Source organism: Pogoniulus pusillus, chromosome 39 (genome assembly GCF_015220805.1).
Source record: "Pogoniulus pusillus isolate bPogPus1 chromosome 39, bPogPus1.pri, whole genome shotgun sequence".
NCBI lineage: Eukaryota > Metazoa > Chordata > Aves > Piciformes > Lybiidae > Pogoniulus > Pogoniulus pusillus.
In genome coordinates, this window is record NC_087302.1 from 3,770,450 (window position 1) to 3,789,995 (window position 19,546).

At 55.3% G+C, this 19,546-nt stretch overlaps 1 protein-coding gene across 7 annotated transcripts in view; it reads right to left on the reverse strand.

Annotated features, from left to right (window-relative positions):
- RBBP5 (RB binding protein 5, histone lysine methyltransferase complex subunit) overlaps positions 1–19,056 on the reverse strand; it is a 79,785-nt gene extending 60,729 nt beyond the window's left edge. For 4 of the 7 annotated variants that reach the window (XM_064173473.1, XM_064173472.1, XM_064173471.1 and 1 more), the window contains exons 1-13: positions 18,973–19,056; positions 18,415–18,440; positions 18,129–18,301; positions 16,663–16,803; positions 13,709–13,871; positions 12,343–12,452; positions 12,086–12,205; positions 11,192–11,345; positions 11,014–11,085; positions 7,323–7,440; positions 5,258–5,327; positions 4,616–4,845; positions 3,525–3,602 (exon numbers count right to left, since the gene is read on the reverse strand). In XM_064173473.1, the coding sequence (XP_064029543.1) occupies positions 3,525–3,602; positions 4,616–4,845; positions 5,258–5,327; positions 7,323–7,440; positions 11,014–11,085; positions 11,192–11,345; positions 12,086–12,205; positions 12,343–12,452; positions 13,709–13,871; positions 16,663–16,803; positions 18,129–18,301; positions 18,415–18,440; positions 18,973–18,991 (1,474 nt within the window). In that variant the 5' untranslated portion in view covers positions 18,992–19,056. Of the gene's footprint in view, positions 1–3,407; positions 3,603–4,615; positions 4,846–5,257; positions 5,328–7,322; positions 7,441–11,013; positions 11,086–11,191; positions 11,346–12,085; positions 12,206–12,342; positions 12,453–13,708; positions 13,872–16,662; positions 16,804–18,128; positions 18,302–18,414; positions 18,441–18,972 lie in introns of all 7 variants that reach the window. The other 3 variants (XM_064173469.1, XM_064173468.1, XM_064173467.1) reach the window with 1 other exon arrangement.
- Between the last annotated feature and the right edge of the window lie 490 nt (positions 19,057–19,546).

A 19,546-nucleotide genomic window follows, 5' to 3' on the forward strand; every position in this document is an offset into this window, starting at 1 on the left:
TTTGCAGATCTGAATGAAAAACAACAAAGTAAAGAACAAGATTCCCTAAGACAAACTTTCCAGAGCAGGATAGAACCAACAAGACACTGCCTGGGACAGTGCTGGGCCTCATCCTCTTTAACATCTTCATAGATGATCTGGATGAGGGCATGGAGTCAGTCATCAGCAAGTGTGCAGATGACACCAAGCTGGGGGCAGATGTGGCTGGGTTGGAGGGCAGAAGGGCTCTGCAGCAGGACCTTGACCGCCTGCACAGATGGGCAGAGTCCAAGGGGATGGCTTCAATAGCTCCAAGTGCAGGGTGCTGCACTTTGGCCACAGCAACCCCATGCAGAGATACAGGCTGGGGTCGGAGTGGCTGAGAGCAGCCAGACAGAGAGGGATCTGGGGGTGCTGATTGATACCTGCCTGAACATGAGCCAGCAGTGTGCCCAGGTGGCCAAGAGAGCCAGTGGCATCCTGGCCTGCATCAGGAATGGTGTGGCCAGCAGGAGCAGGGAGGTCATTCTGCCCCTGTACTCTGCACTGGTTAGACCACACCTTGAGTGCTGTGTTCAGTTCTGGGCCCCCCAGTTTAGGAGGGACATTGAGATGCTTGAGCGTGTCCAGAGAAGGGCAACGAGGCTGGGGAGAGGCCTTGAGCACAGCCCTACGAGGAGAGGCTGAGGGAGCTGGGATTGGTTAGCCTGGAGAAGAGGAGGCTCAGGGGAGACCTTATTGCTGTCTACAACTACCTGAGGGGTGGTTGTGGCCAGGAGGAGGTTGCTCTCTTCTCTCAGGTGGCCAGCACCAGAACAAGAGGACACAGCCTCAGGCTGTGCCAGGGGAGATTTAGGCTGGAGGTGAGGAGAAAGTTCTTCCCTGAGAGAGTCATTGGACACTGGAATGGGCTGCCCGGGGAGGTGGTGGAGTCGCCGTCCCTGGAGCTGTTCAAGGCAGGACTGGACGTGGCACTTGGTGCCATGGTCTGGCCTTGAGCTCTGTGCTAAAGGGTTGGACTTGATGATCTGTGAGGTCTCTTCCAACCCTGATGATACTGTGATACTGTGATGCTGTGAAAAGAAGCTCCCCAGGATTTCTGCTCTTGGATCTGAGCTGTGCAAGGTGGCTTAAGGAGCTCTGAGCTGTTACTGCACTGAGGTGCAGGCAGACTTACCTGGTGTAATCTCAAAGTCTCAGAGCAAGAAATACATCAGGAGACAAAAAACTTCTACCTAAGGTTTGGGTTCAAGTAGATTGTTGGAGATTTAGCTGCTGGGAAAAGGATCTGGGGGTCCTGATGGCCAGAAGGATGCCCAGCAATGTGTCCTTGTGGCCAAAGAGGCCAAGGGCATCCTGGGGTGGATGAGAAGGGCTCTGGTGAGTAGGTAAGAGAGGTTCTCCTGCCCTTCTACTCTGCTCTGTTGAGGCCACTGCCCATGGAACATTGTGTCCAGCTCTGGGCACTTCAGGTCAAGAAGGATCTTGGGGAATGGCTTGACAGAGACCAACCCAGAGCCCCCAGGCTGCTGCAGGCAGTGAACATCTCCTGTGAGGCCAGGCTGAGGGAGCTGGGGCTGAGAGCCTGGAGCAGAGGAGCCTGAGGGCTGCCCTCAGTGCTGTGCTAAAGATGTGCAGGGCAGCGTGGGGAGGATGGAGCCAGGCTCTGCTCAGGGATGCCCAATCACAGGACAAGGGGCAGTGAGTGCCAGCTGGGGCAGAGGAGGTGCCAGGGGAACAGGAGGGAAACCTTTGTCACTATGAGGGTGGCAGAGCCCTGGAGCAGGCTGCCCAGGGAGGCTGTGGAGTCTCTTTCTCTTGAGACACCCCAAACCCACCTGGATGTGTTCCTGTGTGACCTGTTCTAGGTGATCCTGCTCTGGCAGGGGGGGTTGGACTGGATGATCTCTGGAGGTCCTTTCCAACCCCTCATATTCTGTGATTTCATTCTAAAGCTACACACCCAGATTGAGCTTCTCAGTTTGGTTACACACACTGGGACCTCTCAACCTCAGCCATTCAGTGCAGGGCTGCACAGCAGTGACACAGACACAGCTTGCAGCAGGCTCCAAGTCTCAGCCATGCAGTTTGCAGAGATGCTGTGGCAGGGCAGAGCAGCAGCTTGGCAGTGGAGAAACAGCTGCTTGTGTTGTGCAGCTGCTCTGCTGACTGATTGGTTAACCTCAGGAAGCCACAGCACAAGGAGCCAGCAGAGTGAACAGCTTCATGCACAGGAGACAGAAAAGGCAGCCTTGGCTTCAGGATGCCAGGCAGGTGGCCACCTGAGCTTGGTGGTGGAAGCTCAGCAACACCAAGATAAAACTGCCTGCCCAAAATGGGAATTTTAAGTGCAAGGAGACCTTCTCCCAGAGTGCTGTGTCCAGCTCTGGGGCTTCCAACACAAGAGAGACACACACCTGCTGGAGCAGGCCCAGAGGAGGGCCACAAAGATGAGCAGAGGGCTGGAGAACCTCTGCTATGGGGACAGGCTGAGAGAGTTGGGGCTGTTCAGCCTGGAGGAGAAGGCTCCAGGGAGATCTCAGAGCTGCATTTCAGGATCTGAAGGGGACCTGCAGGAAGCCTGGGGAGGGACTGTTTGGAAGAGTCTGTGGTGACAGGATGAAGGACAATGGTTTGAAACGAGCAGGGGAGATTTAGGTTGGGCATCAGGAGAGAGTTCTGCACAAAAAGGGTGGTGAAACACTGCCACAGGCTGCTCAGGGATGTGGTTGAGGCCCCATCCTTGGAGACACTCAAGATCAGACTTACTGTGGCCCTGAACAGCCTGAACTAGTTGGAGGTGTCCCTGCTGCCTGCAGTGGGGTTGGACAAGCTGAGCTTTTGAGAGTCTCTTCCAACCCAGTGCAATCTGTGAACCACAGACCAAAAGGTCATGTGTGAGCTTGGAAACACCCAAGTGACAACTTGGTTGTGGTGGACAAGCTGCTGCTGCCTGACACAACTCACACAGACACTTCCACCACTGCCTGCTGAGGCACTGCACACAGCTCTTAGCTCTTAAGTCAACGACTGTGAGAAGAACAGCAGCAGCTTGCAAGCAGAGACAGAATCCATCATAACAGCACTGCCATAACATAAACCTCTTCCTTGGAGGTGTTAAAGGCCTGGAGGTGTTGAAGGCCTGGAGGTGTTGGATGAGACCTTGAGCAACCTGCTCTAGTGGAAGTGTCCCTGCCCAGAGCAGGGTGGGGGCTGGACCTGGCTGATTCTTTTCACTAGCAGTGTTTTGTTACAGATATTGAAAGCATTTCAAGTCAGAACAGGATAAAACAATTCCCTCTCCTTGGCAGCAGCAAAAGATTCAGTGAGCAAGAGCCAGCTAAGCTGCTAGGACTACAAGAAGTCAGGGTCTGTACAAAAAGCAAGGCCACCAAGCAAGGCAATGAAGCTGACACTGAGTTCCTTACCTGTCAAGGGCTGTCCCAGCTCCGCCTGCACTTTACCCTTCGCTGCTCCTTCCAGAGGTAAAGAACCTCTGTCCCCTTTGTAGAGTTTCGGCTTAAATGGAGAATCTTTGTCTTTACCTTTTGATCCTTTAGGCCTGCCTGCTTGCTTCTTCTTGGATTTACCATCTCCCTTCACACCCAGCAGCGGATGGACCTCTGTGGAGAGACACGAGTTGGTACCCAAAGGGAAAGCACAGGAGCCAAGGATGTAAGGGGTTGGGAGAGACATAAAGAGGTCACAGGAGCCAAGGATGTAAGGGGCTGGGAGGGACACAAAGAGGTCACAGGAGCCAAGGATATAAGGGGCTGGGAGGGACACAAAGAGGTCACAGGAGCCAAGGATGTAAGGGGCTGGGAGGGACACAAAGAGGTCACAGGAGCAAAGGATGTCAGGGGTTGGGAGAGACACAAGGAGGTCACTACATCCCAGGATGTTAGGGGTTGGGAGGGATACAAAGAGGTCACTGCATCCCAGGATGTCAGGGGTTGGAAGGGACCCAAAGAGTTCATCCAGTCCAACCCCCCTGGCAAAGCAGGAGCATCCAATCCAGCTCAGGGCACACAGGAACACATCCAGACAGGCCTGGAAAGGCTCCACACAAGGAGACTCCACAACCTCTCTGGGCAGCCTGTGCCAGGGCTCTGGGATCCTTACAGGCAAGAAGTTGCCTCTTGTGCTGAGCTGCAACCTCCTGTGCTGCAGCTTCCATCCATTGCTGCTTGTGCTATCCCAGGGAGCAGTGAGCAGAGCCTGTCCCCCCCTCCTGACCCCCAGCCCTCAGATAGTTAGAGACATTGATTCAATCCCCTCTCAGTCTTCTCTTCTCCAGACTAAGCAGCCCCAGGGCCCTCAGCCTCTCCTCCTGAGGCAGTCCCCTCATCATCCTCGTAGCCCTCCCTTGGACTCTATCCAGCAGTGCCTCTTCAATTGGGGAGCCCAAAACTGAACACAGAAATGATTCCAGGTTGCTCAAGGCCTCATCCAAGTGGCCTTGAACACCTCCAGGGAGGTTGTGGAGCACAGAAGCACAGAATGTGATCTCTGATTAAAGGAAGGGGAAATTATGAAGTCACCTTCTCAACTTCTGGTCTCCACCCTAAGTTAAGGCAAAGCTAAGAACCACTTTAGGTGCAGAACAGGCACTAAAGCCACAGCAGCTTCTACCTACCATCATTAGGAACTCCTTGGAGTTCAACATTGGTGGTTTTGGGCTTCTTCTTTGGTGCCTGAGGTCCATCAGAGGAGGATTGCCTCTTCTTCTCAGAACCTATTCCCTCATCAGCCAACGAGCTCTGAACTGCATCTGGTGGAGGTCCATAAGGGTTTTCTTCTGGATCTTCCACTTCAGGAGCAATGGGTAAATAAAGCAGAGCTTTGGAGTCCTCCAGTTCTTCATCACTGTGAGGGCAAGGGAAGTGTTGTCAGTTAGAAGAAGAGATGAACTCAGAGGATAGCAGAGAAACATCTAAGAGAGGCTGCAGCCAGGTGGGGTTGGGCTCTGCTGCCAGGCAGCCAGCAACAGAAGAAGGGGACACAGCCTGAAGCTGTGCCAGGGCAGGTTCAGGCTGGATGTTAGGAGGAAGTTGTTGGCAGAGAGAGTGATTGGCACTGGAATGGGCTGCCCAGGGAGGTGGTGGAGTGGCTGTGGCTGGAGGTGTTGAAGCCAAGCCTGGCTGGGGCACTTAGTGCCATGGTGTGGTTGGTTGGGCAGGGCTGGGTGCTAGGTTGGGCTGGCTGAGCTTGGAGCTCTCTTCCAACCTGCTTGATGCTATGATTCTACTCAGGACTTCAAACCAGAAGCTCCTTTCACCTGCTACAGAAGGCAGCTATGGGATCCACACTAGTTACATCCACTTCTTCATCTTCTGCTGCATCAGCACCTGAGAACCAGGGCAAAAACCAAAGAGATTCATTAGAAGCAGTAAGAAAATGACCAAATTACTTGGAAAAAATGAACCTGTGCTTAAACATCTCAGCATGCAGAGGGACAACTAAAGCAGAACCCAAATTTAAAGTATTTCCTCTTAAATCCATCAGGGTTTTGTTTCATTTTGCTGTGTTCTAGTCACAGAAAGGGTTGGGTTGGAAGAGACCTTAAAGATCATCCAGTTCCAACCCCCTTTGCCATGGACAGGGACATCTCCTACTAGATCAGGCTGCTCAAGGTCACATCCAACCTGGCTTTGAACACTTAGAGTCATAGAAGCAGTCAGGGTCGGGAGGGACCACAAGGAGCAGCCAGTGCCAACCCCCTGCCATGCCCAGGGACACCCTACCCTAGAGCAGGCTGCACACAGCCTCAGCCAGCCTGGCCTCAAACACCTCCAGCCATGGGGCCTCAACCACCTCCCTGGGCAACCCATTCCAGCCTCTCACCACTCTCCTGCTCAACAACTTCCTCCTCACCTTCAGCCTCACTCTCCCCACCTCCACCTTTGCTCCATTCCTCCCACTCCTGCCACTCCCTCACAGCCTCAAAAGTCCCTTCCAGCATTTTTGTACCCCCCTTCAGATGCTGGAAGGCCACATGAAGGTCCCCTGGGAGCCTCCTCTGCTCCAGCCTGCACAGCCCCAACTCTTTCAGCCTTGAAGTCTCCAACAACACCTCTGGACCACCCAACACAGACCCTGCTCTTCTAAACCAGCAGGGATAAAGCCAGCTAGAAGGCTTTAAACCTTCTCAGTGTTTTGGTGTTTTCACTCAGCTACTTCTAAACCCAAGATATTTTAATGCCTCATTCCCAGCAGCCAGCAATGCAGCTGGATGTTAGAAACTGCTAAACAACAACTAACATAAACTCTGGTAATGAGGAGAGCTCAGTGCTAGGCTGGGAAGAAGTTTTCTTTCCTTCCTTCTTCCTTTCCCTGGTTATCCACAGCCTTTAAATCTCTCCGGTTTTGGCACCACCATGTGGCCAAGCTGCCTGTTACTGACTCAAAGCCAGGGCTGCTGCTGCTGTAGCAAGCTGTGGTTGCTCCTGCTGTCTGCTTAAAGGTGTGCTGGAGAGGGAAGCCATTGCCAAAAATGAGGCTAAAATAGGGAGAGGAAGAAGAGAAGAGGCACAGGGGAAAGATTCAGAGTCACAGAATAACTCAAGATCTCTAAGCATCACCTAACAGGGACCTGAGAGTTGCCTTCCAGCACCCAAAGGGATCCTGTAGGAAGGCTGCAGGGAGACTTTTGCTAAGGGTGTCCACTGCCAGGCCAAGGGGGAATGGTTTGAAGCTGAGGCAGAGCAGGGTTAGAGTGGAGCTGAGGAAGAAGCTCTTCAGTAGGTGGGTGGTGAGACTCTGGAACAACCTCCCTGGGCAACCTGTGCCAGGGTCTCACCACCCTCAACCTGTGCCAGTCTCTCACCACCCTCACTGCAAACAATTTCTTCCTAACATCCACTTTCAATCTCTCCTCTGCCACTTCAAACCCATTCCTCCTCCTCCTCCTCCTCTCATTCCCAGCCTGCACAGCCCCAACTCTCTCAGCCTGTGCTCAGAGCAGAGCTGCTGCAGCCCTCTCAGCATCTTGGTGGCCTCCTCTGCACTGGCTCCAACACTTCCATGTCCTGCTTGTGCTGGGGGCTGCAGAACTGCCCCCAGGACTGCAGGTGGGGTGTGAGGAGAGCAGAGCCAAGGGGCAGAATCCCCTCCCTTGCCCTGTGCCCACACTGCTCTTGCTGCAGCCCAGCTCAGGGTTGTGTCTGGGCTGCACTCACACTGCAGGCTCATGGGTTAGAATTTCCTCCTGAGGTCTACTGTAAATCCATCTCCTTCCAACGTGAAGCCCTCACCTCCCTCCTGTCACTTAACAGCCCTGTAACATGTTCATGCAGTCAGACTCCAAACTCTTTGCAACCTAGAAAAAGCAGCTCACACAGTACCTGTCTGTTCTGGTTCACTTTTATCTTCATCTTCAATGTCAAACTCTGATTCTCTCTCCTCATATTCCACATTTTCATCCAGCTCTTTGAAGTCAGGTGCAAAGGCACTCCAGTTTTCCTGCACCACAAATTCAAAAAGGGTTTCTTTTTCCCCCCACCCCTTACACAGAACAGGCACCACAGAGAGGACTCTTGCAGCTACAACCTCATTCTGCATCAAAATCCCCCAAGCCACACAGAAGAGCACTACAAAAATCAAGCCTGGTTGGCAAAAGTTAGGACTGGGCTTAATCAAGTGACAGACACCCTCCTATTAACCACTCTCCCTTTCCCAATGGGAAAGAGAAAGGGAATTAGGGAGAAACTGATGGATTGGCCATGGAGTAAATTAGGAACTGCACAAATTAGCTCCTGATGAAAATGCAAGGTTGAAATATTCCTTCAATACTGCACTGGATGGCAGAAACCAAAGCTCTGTGTTCACTTTTAGCCACTTGACTCTTGGCTCACACACTCGAGGTCTGCTGGACTTGCAAAAGATCACCACTCAGAAGCTCACCTTATTCCCACAGCAATCATGGCCCTGGGACCATCACAGAATCAAGCAGGTTGGAAAAGGCCTTTGAGATCATCAAGTCCAACCTAGCACCTAACACCCAACTAAGCCATGGCACCAAGTGCCACAGCCAGGCTCTTTTTAAACACTCCCAGGGATGGGGACTCCACCACCTCCCTGGGCAGCCCATTCCAATGCCAATCCCTCTCTCTGCAAAGAATTTCTTCCTACCACCCAGCTCAAACCTCCCCTGGCACAGCTTGAGGCTGTGTCCCCTTCTTCTGTTGCTGGGATGAGGAATGGACCAGCACCTTCTGCTTCCTCTAGAGAGATTGATCTCTTTCCACTGGAGTTTGGGGAACTATGAAGTGTCTTTAAGCAGTAACTTGGAGCTTCTCCTGTTTGATTGTGGTGCACAAGAGGGAAGCTGGGAGCACTGGGATGCACTGGAGAGCACAAGCAGCTCTTCAGTTCGAGTGCTGCTGCTTAGGAACATAACTGAGTGTTTGGAATCCTGACTTAGTACTGAGCTCATCCCTAAAAGCCTTAAATGAGGAGGAGGGGAAGGGTTCAGTGAGCTTGTGAGAATTCCAGTGTTCCTGGTGGAGCCTCTTCTGCAGGCTGCACACCCCCAGCTCCCTCAGCCTCTCCTCACAGGGCTGTGCCAACCCAGTCTTAACTGTGGCTAGGATCCTGGGTTGGGTCCCCTTGTTCTGTTGCTGGCTGCCTGGCAGCAGAGCCCAACCCCACCTGGCCACAACCTCCCTTCAGGGAGCTGCAGACAGCAGCAATGAGCTCTGCCCTGAGCCTCCCCTGCTGCAGGCTGCACACCCCCAGCTCCCTCAGCCTCTCCTCACAGGGCTGTGCCAACCCAATCTCAACTGTGCCTAAGATCCTGGGCTAGAGCAACCTGGACTAGTTCTGTTTGCTGAACCAGCTCACAGTTAGGGGAGTTACAACATGCAGCAGAGTGAAGCCACTTTACATGAGCTGAAGCAATGGCTCTGAGTTTCAGACCCCAGTTTGCAGGTCACAGAATCCTAGGATCAGTCAGGGCTGGAAGGGACCACAAAGATCAGCCAGTTCCAACCTCCCTGCCTGGTGGTTCAGGAGCAGAAAGCAGGCAGCAGCTCTGTGGGGAGAGTTCTCTCCCTCTTGCTAGCAGAATCCACACAGAGGCCTATTAATTGCCTTCTCCACTCTTCTTTTCACAGCAAACAACTTCATTTTGCTGTTCCCATTCTTTTTGCCTCCTGTGAACTGAAATACAGGAATGCAAACCACCCAATGCTGGGGAAAATAATGCTGCAGCTGCTCTGACACTCAGAGCCTGAAGCCTCTTACTGCTTTCTCTCTTCCCCTGCATTTATTTATAGCAGGACAGCCAGAGAAAGCTTTAGTAGAGAGTTGACTGGGGAAGAAGAAGAGTTTCTTTGCAGTGACTCCTGTTGGAGAAGTCAGCCTGAAATGGAGTGAGCCAAACCTTGCTGTGCACTGAAGCAGATAATGATTGGATCCAGACACTGAGCTGTGGGCCCTGGGCTTGTCTTGTTGTATTTCAAGGGAGAAGCAAAGCAGGCAGCAGGTTGGAATTAGAATCACAGAATCAGGCAGGGTTGGAAGGGACCACAAGGAGCAGCCAGTTCCAACCCCCCTGCTGTAGGCAGGGACACCCTACCCTAGAGCAGGCTGCACACAGCCTCATCCAGTCTGGCCTTAAACACCTCCAGGGATGAGGCTTCCACCACCTCCCTGAGCAACCCATTCCAGGCTCTCAGTACCCTCATGCTGAAGAACTTCTTCCTAACATCCAGTCTGAACCTACCCATTTCCAGCTGTGTTCCATTCCCCCCACTCCTATCCCTACCAGACAGCCTAAAAAGTACCTCCCCAGCTTTCATGTAAGGCCCCCTTAAGATACTGAAAGCTTACTGGACTGCATTTGCCTCCAGCTGGTGCAGGCAGCACCCAGAAATCCACCCTGCAAAGCAGCACTGTTCAGTTGTTTCTCTTATCAATCCTAATCACTGATTTCTTAATTGCTGTTAAGTTCCTTAAAGACACAGGCCAAGACTCCAGGCAGCTGAGGAGGTGATCACACAGACTGCAAATGCTGAGGTCTCCACCTTGACAGAGCATAAAACCAGAGTCAGTGAAACAAGGGCAAAGCAAATGGGGCTCTGGAGTCCCTTGAGAACCAGCAGTAAAATTATTGACCACCTTCAGCTCCTGGAACCTTTATGGTTTGTGTCTGTACAAGAAATAGGAAGCAGCAAGAAATTCAGATCTGATGTGGAACCCTAATTCTGAAAGCATCCTTATAGAATCCTAGAATTAGTCAGGGTTAGAAGGGACCACAAGGAGTAGCCAGTTCCAACCCCCCTGCCATGCCCTGGGACACCCTACCCTAGAGCAGGCTGCACACAGCCTCAGCCAGCCTGGCCTCAAACACCTCCAGGGATGAGGCTTCCTGGGCAACCTGTGCCAGGGTCTCAGCATCCTCATGCTGAAGAACTTCTTCCATCCAGCCTCACTGTCCCCACCTCCACCTTTGCTCCATCCCCCCCACTCCTGCCACTCCCTCACAGCCTCAAAAGTCCCTCCCCAGCTTTTTTGGAGCCCCCTTCAGATCCTGGCAGGCCACAAGAAGGTCCCCTGGGAGCCTCCTCTGCTCCAGCCTGCACAGCCCCAACTCTTTCAGTCTGTGCTCACAGCAGAGCTGCTGCAGCCTCTGAGCATCCTCCTGGCCCTGCTCTGGACACTCTCCAGCATCTCCACAGCCCTCTTGTCCCAGAGGCTCCAGAACTGGATGCAGGGATTCTGGATTCAAACCCAGTCAGTTCAAAAGCATCACCCAAGAGCAAGCAATGGCAGTAACCTGATGATGAACAACTCTAGGTGAGTGATTGGACTTGATCTCAAAGGCTTCTTCCAACCTCAACAGTTCTGTGTTTAAGGCACTGCAAAGCTTAATCTGGTGAGCAGCTGGAGTGTGAGTAACCTCTTCAGGCAGAGGAGGCCAAAACTAAAAGCTTGGATGGAGATTTAACCAAAGTTTTCAAGGTGCAACTGTTGAGCCTGCTGGGATGGAGCCTCCTGGGGAATCATCAGAAGGAAGGAAAGGGAAAGACTCACCACTTGATTCTGAGCCCATATTGACACCACACCACTGGAAATAGAGGCTATGATGGGTCGGACAGGATGCCACTAGGTGGTTGAAAGAGAGAAGAGAAAGGGCTTAAAGTGGTCAACAGAGTTAAGCAAGGCTGGGTGAAAAGCAACAAAAGAAAGCAAGAGCAGCTGAGTTTCTTACTGCAACATCCAAGAGCAGCTCTCCTCTGGTCCCATGGAGGATCTTCACCAGATTCCCAATGCTCTTCTCCCAGATGTAGAGGGCGTGCTGGCGTGCTGAGCCTGCCACGATGTACTCCCCATCCCCGGAGAAGCAGCACTTCTTCCAGGGTGTCCTGCGGGCCAGAGGAGCATCACACAGCTACAGACCAGCACAGCAGGGAGGGTGGAGGGCTTCAGACTGAGGCCTGACAGACTGCACAGCAGGGAGGGTGGAGGACTTCAGACTGAGGCCTTACAGACTGCACATGGGCTCAGGCTCAGCTCCTCTTACCTGTTCACTAAGTCCTGCAGCTTCTGCATGGGCTCAGGCTCAGCTCCTCTTACCTGTTCACTAAGTCCTGCAGCTTCTGCATGGGTTCAGGCCCAGCTCCTCTTACCTGTTCACTAAGTCCTGCAGCTTCTGCATGGGCTCAGGCCCAGCTCCTCTTACCTGTTCACTAAGTCCTGCAGCTTCTGCATGGGTTCAGGCCCAGCTCCTCTTACCTGTTCACTAAGTCCTGCAGCTTCTGCATGGGCTCAGGCTCAGCTCCTCTTACCTGTTCACTAAGTCCTGCAGCTTCTGCATGGGTTCAGGCTCAGCTTCTCTTACCTGTTCACTAAGTCCTGCAGCTTCTGCATGGGTTCAGGCCCAGCTCCTCTTACCTGTTCACTAAGTCCTGCAGCTTCTGCATGGGTTCAGGCTCAGCTCCTCTTACCTGTTCACTAAGTCCTGCAGCTTCTGCATGGGTTCAGGCCCAGCTCCTCTTACCTGTTCACTAAGTCTGCAGCTTCTGCATGGGTTCAGGCTCAGCTCCTCTTACCTGTTCACTAAGTCCTGCAGCTTCTGCATGGGTTCAGGCTCAGCTCCTCTTACCTGTTCACTAAGTCCTGCAGCTTCTGCATGGGTTCAGGCTCTCCATCTCGGCCACAGGTGAGGATCTCGCGGCCATCATACACCCTGATGATCCTGTCTGCTGTGTTGATCAAAAAGCAGCTGCAGGGAGGAGGATGCAGAGATTAAGAGAATCAAAACATATTCCATGAAAAGAACTAAGGAGGGAGGGTTTAAGACCTTGTGCACTCTGCCAGTCTACCCCAGAGCCTTCAATTCCTCTTTAGAACAGAACTCACCTTCCCTTCCGAGCAAACTCAATGGATTTAATTGCTGTGGTGTTGCTGGTTCCAGTTGTCACTCTGAAGGAGGCCACAAGGTCCTGAGTTTCTGTTTTTAAGACTAAGATCTGAAGATTAAGGAGAGAGAAAGCAGTCAGTGTCTTCAGTGCAACTCCCTTTTGGTTCCTTTCCTACCAGCTCCTAAGCCTGCCCTCAGAAACCTCAGCAAGGAGTCATAGAATCAACCAGGTTGGAAGAGACCTCCAAGATCATCCAGTCCAACCAAACCTCTTCAAGGATGTAGTTGTCAGCAAAGCTGCCTCAAATGGAAGAGGAAGCTGCTAGCAGCTGGGGAAAGCAAAGGGGACATGGTCACCCTCTGCAGCTGTGGCTCTGCTGCAGTTGGAAGAGACCTCCAAGATCATCCAGTCCAACCTAACCTCTTCAGGGATGTAGTTGTAAGCAAAGCTGCCTCTGTCAGCCTCCCATCCACCTTGCCCATGGAGTTTCTCAGCTTTGTGCCCCACAAATGGAAGAGGAAGATGCTAGAAGCTGAGGAAAGCAAAGGGGACAATGGTCACCCTCTGCAGCTGTGGCTCTGCTGCACATCTGTGATACAAACAGGAGTTTATTTACACTGCAAAAGGGTCACAACCAACACAAAGAGGAAACCTGTTTCAATCACAGAATGAAGCAGGTTGGAAGACAGCTCCAAGCTCAGCCAGCCCAACCTAGCACCCAGCCCTGCCCAACCAACCAGACCATGGCACTAAGTGCCCCAGCCAGGCTTGGCTTCAACATCTCCAGGGACAGTGACTCCATCACATTATAGAGCCACAGACAGCATTGGGTTGGAAGGGACCCTCAAAGCTCAGCTTGTCCAACCCCTCTGCAAGCAGCAGGACACCTCCAACTAGATCAGGCTGCCCAGGGCCACAGCAAGTCTGATCTTAAATGTCTCCAGGGATGAAGCCTCAACCACATCCCTGAGCAACCTGTTCCAGTACCTCACCACCCTCACTGTGCAGGACTTTCCCCTGACGTCCAACCTAAATCTGCCCTGCTCCAGTTTCAAACCATTGCCTCTCACCCTATCACTCCAAGCCCTTCTAAACAGCCTCTCCCCCAGCCCTTCATAGATCCCCTTCCACATGAACAGAAGGAAAAACTTTTTCACTGTGAGGGTGGCAGAGCCCTGGAACAGGCTGCTCAAAGAGGTTGTGGAGTCTCCTTCTCTGCAGGCTTTCAAACCCCACCTGGATGCACTCCTGCGTGACCTGCTCTAAGTGACCCCAGCTCTGGCAGCAGGGGCTGGACTGAACGATCTCCAGAGGTCCCTACTATCCTGTGATACTGCACCCAGTGCTGCCTGCTGAAGTCTCACCTTCCCCTTGGCATTGCCTGTGTAAATGTATTCCCCTCTCCTGTCAAAGGAGGCCACAACATTGAGATCAGAGTCATCATCCACAGGGAGCACTACGTGCTTGGAGTCCGACAGCGTCAGCATCACCGGCGCCGACTTCATGGGGCAAACCAAGACTCTGTTTCTACAAAGCAGAAAGAGCAAAGAGATTCTTCTAGAGCAAAGAAGTTCTGCATTTAGAAGCAGGAAAACCACCAAAACTAAATCATAGAATCATAGAATCAACCAGGTTGGAAGAGACCTCCAAGCTCATCCAGTCCAACCTAGCACCCAGCCCTAGCCAGTCAACCAGACCATGGCACTAAGTGCCTCAGCCAGGCTTTGCTTGAAGACCCCCAGGGACGGTGCCTCCACCACCTCCCTGGGCAGCCCATTCCAATGCCAATCACTCTCTCTGTGAAGAGCTTCTTCCTAACATCCAGCCTATACCTACCCTGGCACAACTTGAGACTGTGTCCCCTTGTTCTATTGCTGGTTGCCTGGGAGAAGAGGCCACCCCCCACCTGGCTACAATGCCCCTTCAGGTAGTTGTAGACAGTAATAAGATCAGCCCTGAGCCTCCTCTTCTGCAGGCTAAACACCCCCAGCTCCCTCAGCCTCTCCTCATAGGATTTGTGCTCCAGGCCCCTCACCAGCTTTGTTGCCCTTCTCTGGACATGCTCCAGCACCTCAACATCCTTCTTGAATTGAGGGGCCCAGAACTGGACACAGTACTCAAGGTGTGGTCTGACCAGTGCTGAGTACAGGGGCAGAATAACCTCCCTTGTCCTACTGCCCACACTGTTCCTGATGCAGGCCAGGATGCCATTGGCTCTCTTGGCCACCTGGGCACACTGCTGCCTCATCTTCAGCTTACTATCGACCAGTACCCCCAGGTCCCTTTCCTCCTGGCTGCTCTCAGCCACTCAGTCCCCAGGCTACAGCACTGCTTGGGGTTGTTGTGGCCAAAGTGCAGAACCCTGCACTTGGCCTTGTTCAATCTCATCCCATTGGCCTCTGCCCACCCATGCAGCCTGTCCAGGTCCCTCTGCAGGGCTCTCCTACCTTCCAACAGATCAACACCTGCTCCTAGCTTGGTGTCATCTGCAAACTTACTGATTCTGGACTCAATCCCCTCGTCCAGGTCATCAATAAAGATATTGAACAGGACTGGTTCATTCAACAGCAAGAAAGAAAGAATCTCTCTGTGGTTTTGGTGTCCTGTTTCATCCTTGCCATTACAATCTCAAACTGGCATGAAGCTGGTGGTTGCTTTCACAGAATGGCTCAGGGCAGAAGGGACCTCGGAGACCTATTCCAACCTCCCTGCCATGGGCAGGGACAAATTTCACTAGCCAAGGTTGCTCAACCCCTCATCCAGCCTGGCCTTGAACATTCACAGAGAGGAGGTAGCCATAACTTCCCTGGGCAGCTTGTTTCAAAGTGTCACCACTCTCCTACTGAAGAACTTCTTCCCCAGCTCCACTCTAACCCTGCTCTGTCTCAGCTTCAAACCATTCCCCCTTGGCCTGTTCTCTAGACACCCTCAGCAAAAGTCCCTCTGCAGCCTTCCTGAAGGATCCCTTCAGCTATTGGAAGGTAGCTTTAAGGTCTCCCTGAAGTCTTCTCCTCTCCAGGCTGAACACCCCCAGCTCCCTCTTCTTTCCCTGGGAGCCTGTCCAAGTTTATGCAGCAATCTCTAAACTCAACCAGAAGATTCCACCCAAGTTTCCAAACATTCTTCCCTTGTTCATCTTCCTACTCTGCTGCTATTTGCATCATAAAACAACTTACACCAAACCCAGGCAGGGCTCCCAAGACAAACACACCAAACCCACCCCTTAAACCTGGAAAAAGCACTGTGCAAAGCACAGGGACTACAATAATGATTAGTATGAGCAAAACCATAGAATCAGGCAGGCTGGAAGAGAGCTCCAAGCTCACCCAGCACAACCTAGCACCCAGCCCTGCCCAACCAACCACACCATGGCACTCAGTGCCCCAGCCAGGTTTGGCTGCAACACCTCCAGCCACAGCCACTCCACCACCTCCCTGGGCAGCCCATTCCAATGCCAATCACTCTCTCTGACAACAACTTCCTCCTAACATCCAGTCTAGACCTGCCCTGGCACAGCTTCAGGCTGTGTCCCCTTCTTCTGGCCCTGGCTGCCTGGCAGCAGAGCCCAACCCCACCTGGCTACAGCCTCCCTGCAGGCAGCTGCAGGCAGCAATGAGCTCTGCCCTGAGCCTCCTCTGCTGCAGGCTGCACACCCCCAGCTCCCTCAGCCTCTCCTCACAGGGCTCTGCTCCAGGCCCCTCCCCAGCCTTGCTGCCCTTCTCCAAACACCTTCCAGCACCTCAACAGCTCTCTTCAATTCAGGAGCCCAGAACTGGACACAGCACTCCAGGGGTGGCCTGAGCAGTGCTGAGCACAGGGCCAGAAGAACCTCCCTTGTCCTGCTGCCCACACTGCTCCTGAGCCAGCCCAGGATGCCATTGGCTCTGCTGCCCACCTGGGCACTGCTGCCTCCTCTGCAGCTCCTCTCTCCCACCACCCCCAGCTCCCTCTCTGCCTGGCTGCTCTCAATCACTCTGTCCCCAGCCTGTAGTGCTGCTTGGGGTTGTTGTGGCCAAAGTGCAAAACCCTGCACTTGGCTTCTTCAATCTCATCCCCTTGGCCTCTGCCCACCCATGTAGCCTGGCCAGGTCCCTCTGCAGGGCTCTGCTACCCTCCAACGGCTCCACAGCTGCTCCTAGCTTGGTGTCATCTGCAAACTCACTGATGCTGGACTCAATCCCCTGCTCCAGATCATCAGTAAAGATACTGAACAGGACTGTGCCCAGCACTGATCCCTGGGGCACACCACAGTGCCAGCTGCCAGTCTGATGACAGCTATAATGAACTCAGGATGTAATCCTTCCTCCCCAGCACTTACTGGTCTCGAGGGTGGTACTGAACTTTCAGGATAGGTGATGGAAACCGAAACCTCTGGTCACAGTCTCCAGAGAGGACATCCCACTGGGACACGATGTTGTCAGTCGAAGCACTCACCAGCTTGTGGCCATCTCGACTCCAGCTGCAGCAGAGAGAGGCAGCATGAGTCAAAGCTACTCTTCAAAGGCACAAAACACCCCTCACAGCTTGAATAGAATCACAGAATCCAGCAGGTTGGAAGAGAGCTCCAAGCTCAGCCAGCCCAACCTAGCACCCAGCCCTGTCCAACCAACCACACCATGGCACTAAGTGCCCCAGCCAGGCTTGGCTGCAACACCTCCAGCCACAGCCACTCCACCACCTCCCTGGGCAGCCCATTCCAGTGCCAATCACTCTCTCTGACAACAACTTCCTAACAACATCCAGCCTAGACCTGCCCTGGCACAGCTTCAGGCTGCAATGAGCTCTGCCCTGAGCCTCCTCTGCTGCAGGCTGCACCCCCCCAGCTCCCTCAGCCTCTCCTCACAGGGCTGTGCTCCAGGCCCCTCCCCAGCCTTGCTGCCCTTCTCCAAACACCTTCCAGCACCTCAGCAGCTCTCTGCAATGGAGGAGCCCAGACCTGGACACAGCACTGCAGGGGTGGCCTGAGCAGTGCTGAGCACAGGGGCACAAGAACCTCCCTTGTCCTGCTGCCCACACTGCTCCTGAGCCAGCCCAGGATGCCATTGGCTCTGCTGCCCACCTGGGCACTGCTGCCTCCTCTGCAGCTCCTCTCTCCCAGCACCCCCAGGGCCCACTCTGCCTGCCTGCTCTCAGCCACACTGTCCCCAGCCTGTAGTGCTGCTTGGGGTTGTTGTGGCCAAAGTGTAGAACCCTGCACTTGGCCTTGTTCAATCTCCTCCCCTTGGCCTCTGCCCACCCATCCAGCCTGGCCAGGTCCCTCTGCAGGGCTCTGCTACCCTCCAACAGCTCCACAGCTGCTCCTAGCTTGGTGCCATCTGCAAACTTCCTGATGCTGGACTCAATCCCCTGCTCCACATCATCAATAAAGACATTGAACAGGACTGTGCCCAGCACTGAACCTTGGGGCACATCACTGGTGCCAGCTGCCAGCTGGATGTGGCACCATTCACCACCACTCTCTGGGCTCTGCCATCCATCCAGTTCTTGACCCAGCAGAGAGTGAATCTGTCCATAATTGAAGACATAAATATCAGTCACTCTCCCTGGAGGTGTTGCAGCCAAGCCTGGCTAGGGCACTTAGTGCCATGGTGTGGTTGGTTGGCCAGGGCTGGGTGCTAGGTTGGGCTGGCTGAGCTTGGAGCTCTCTGCCAACCTGCTTGATTCTATCCTATGAAATTCTGTTCTATTCTAGTCTCACTTTCACAGCCAGCACTCGGGCTGGGAGCTTAACTCCACCCAGCCCCTGGGTTCAGCCGCTGGCAGGGGGCCGAGGCCGCTGCTCACCAGAGCGAGCAGACAGGGTGGATGTGAGCGCTGATGATCTTGGCGATGCCCCTGGTGAGGAAGTCCCAGATGACGATGCGCCCATCGTTGCAGCCCACGGCCAGCAGCGTGCCCCAGCGGTTGAAGGTGCAGGTCAGGGCCATGCTGATGCAGTCCAGCGTCCCATCGGCCTCCTGCGGGGAGAGGGGCAGCGGAGGAGGGAAGGGGGCGCTCGCCTGGCCGCCCAGCCGCTGGCAGCAGGCGGCGGGGCCGGGGGCAGCGAGGCGGGGGGCGGGGGAAGCGTTACCTCGGGGTAGTTCTGGCCGAAGGACTCTGCAACGGAAGGCAAAGACACCGCTGGAGCCAGGCGCCACCGCCGCGGCCCGCTCCAGCCCCGCTGCGCCGCGCAGCTGCCCGCCGGCGGCTCCGGACCCGCCGACACCCAGCCCCCGGCCCGGCCCCCTGCCCCCGGCCCGGCCCCGCCGCCTCCCCCTGCCCCCGGCCCGGCCCGGCCCCGCCGCCTCCCCAGCCCCGGCCCGGCCCCGCCGCCTCCCCAGCCCCCGGCCCGGGCCCGCCGCCGACCCTGCCCCCGACCCTGCCCCCGGCCCGGCCCCGCCGCCTCCCCTGCCCCCGGCCCGGCCCGGCCCCGCCGCCTCCCCTGCTCCCGGCCCGGCCCCGCCGCCTCCCCTGCCCCCGGCCCGGCCCCGCCGCCTCCCCAGCCCCCGGCCCGGGCCCGCCGCCGACCCTGCCCCCGACCCTGCCCCCGGCCCGGCCCCGCCGCCTCCCCTGCTCCCGGCCCGGCCCCGCCGCCTCCCCTGCTCCCGGCCCGGCCCCGCCGCCTCCCCTGCCCCCGGCCCGCACGCACCGAGCAGCTCCAGGTTCATCGCTGCTGCCGCTCGCCGCCTCCGGCCCCGCCGCCGCAGGACCCCGCCGCGGGCCTGCCCTGCGCTGCGCCGCGCTGCGCTGCCCGCCCGTTCGCCTGACGGATCGGCGCTCCGCCGCTTGCCTCGCCCCGCGGCTCCCCGGCCCCTCACAGCTCTTTTGATCCCGACCCGCAGCCTCCAAAGCCAGCACCGTCCCCTGCCGGGGCGGCGGCGCAGGCGGCGGCGCGGCGGGGATCAGGCAGCGCAGTGGACAGCCAAGAGCCTGCGTGCGGGATGAGTCCGGGCGGGCCCCGAGGCTGCTCGGCAAAGGTTCCGGGAAGCGAAAGGTTCCGGCCCGGGCTCCGCAGCCTCTCTGCCTGCGCTCCGCAGCCTCCCTGCCTGGCTCCGCAGCCTCCCTGCCTGCGCTCCGCAGCCTCCCTGCCTGCGCTCCGCAGCCTCTCTGCCTCGCTCCGCAGCCTCCCTGCCTGCGCTCCGCAGCCTCTCTGCCTGCGCTCCGCAGCCTCCCTGCCTGCGCTCCGCAGCCTCTCTGCCTCGCTCCGCAGCCTCCCTGCCTGC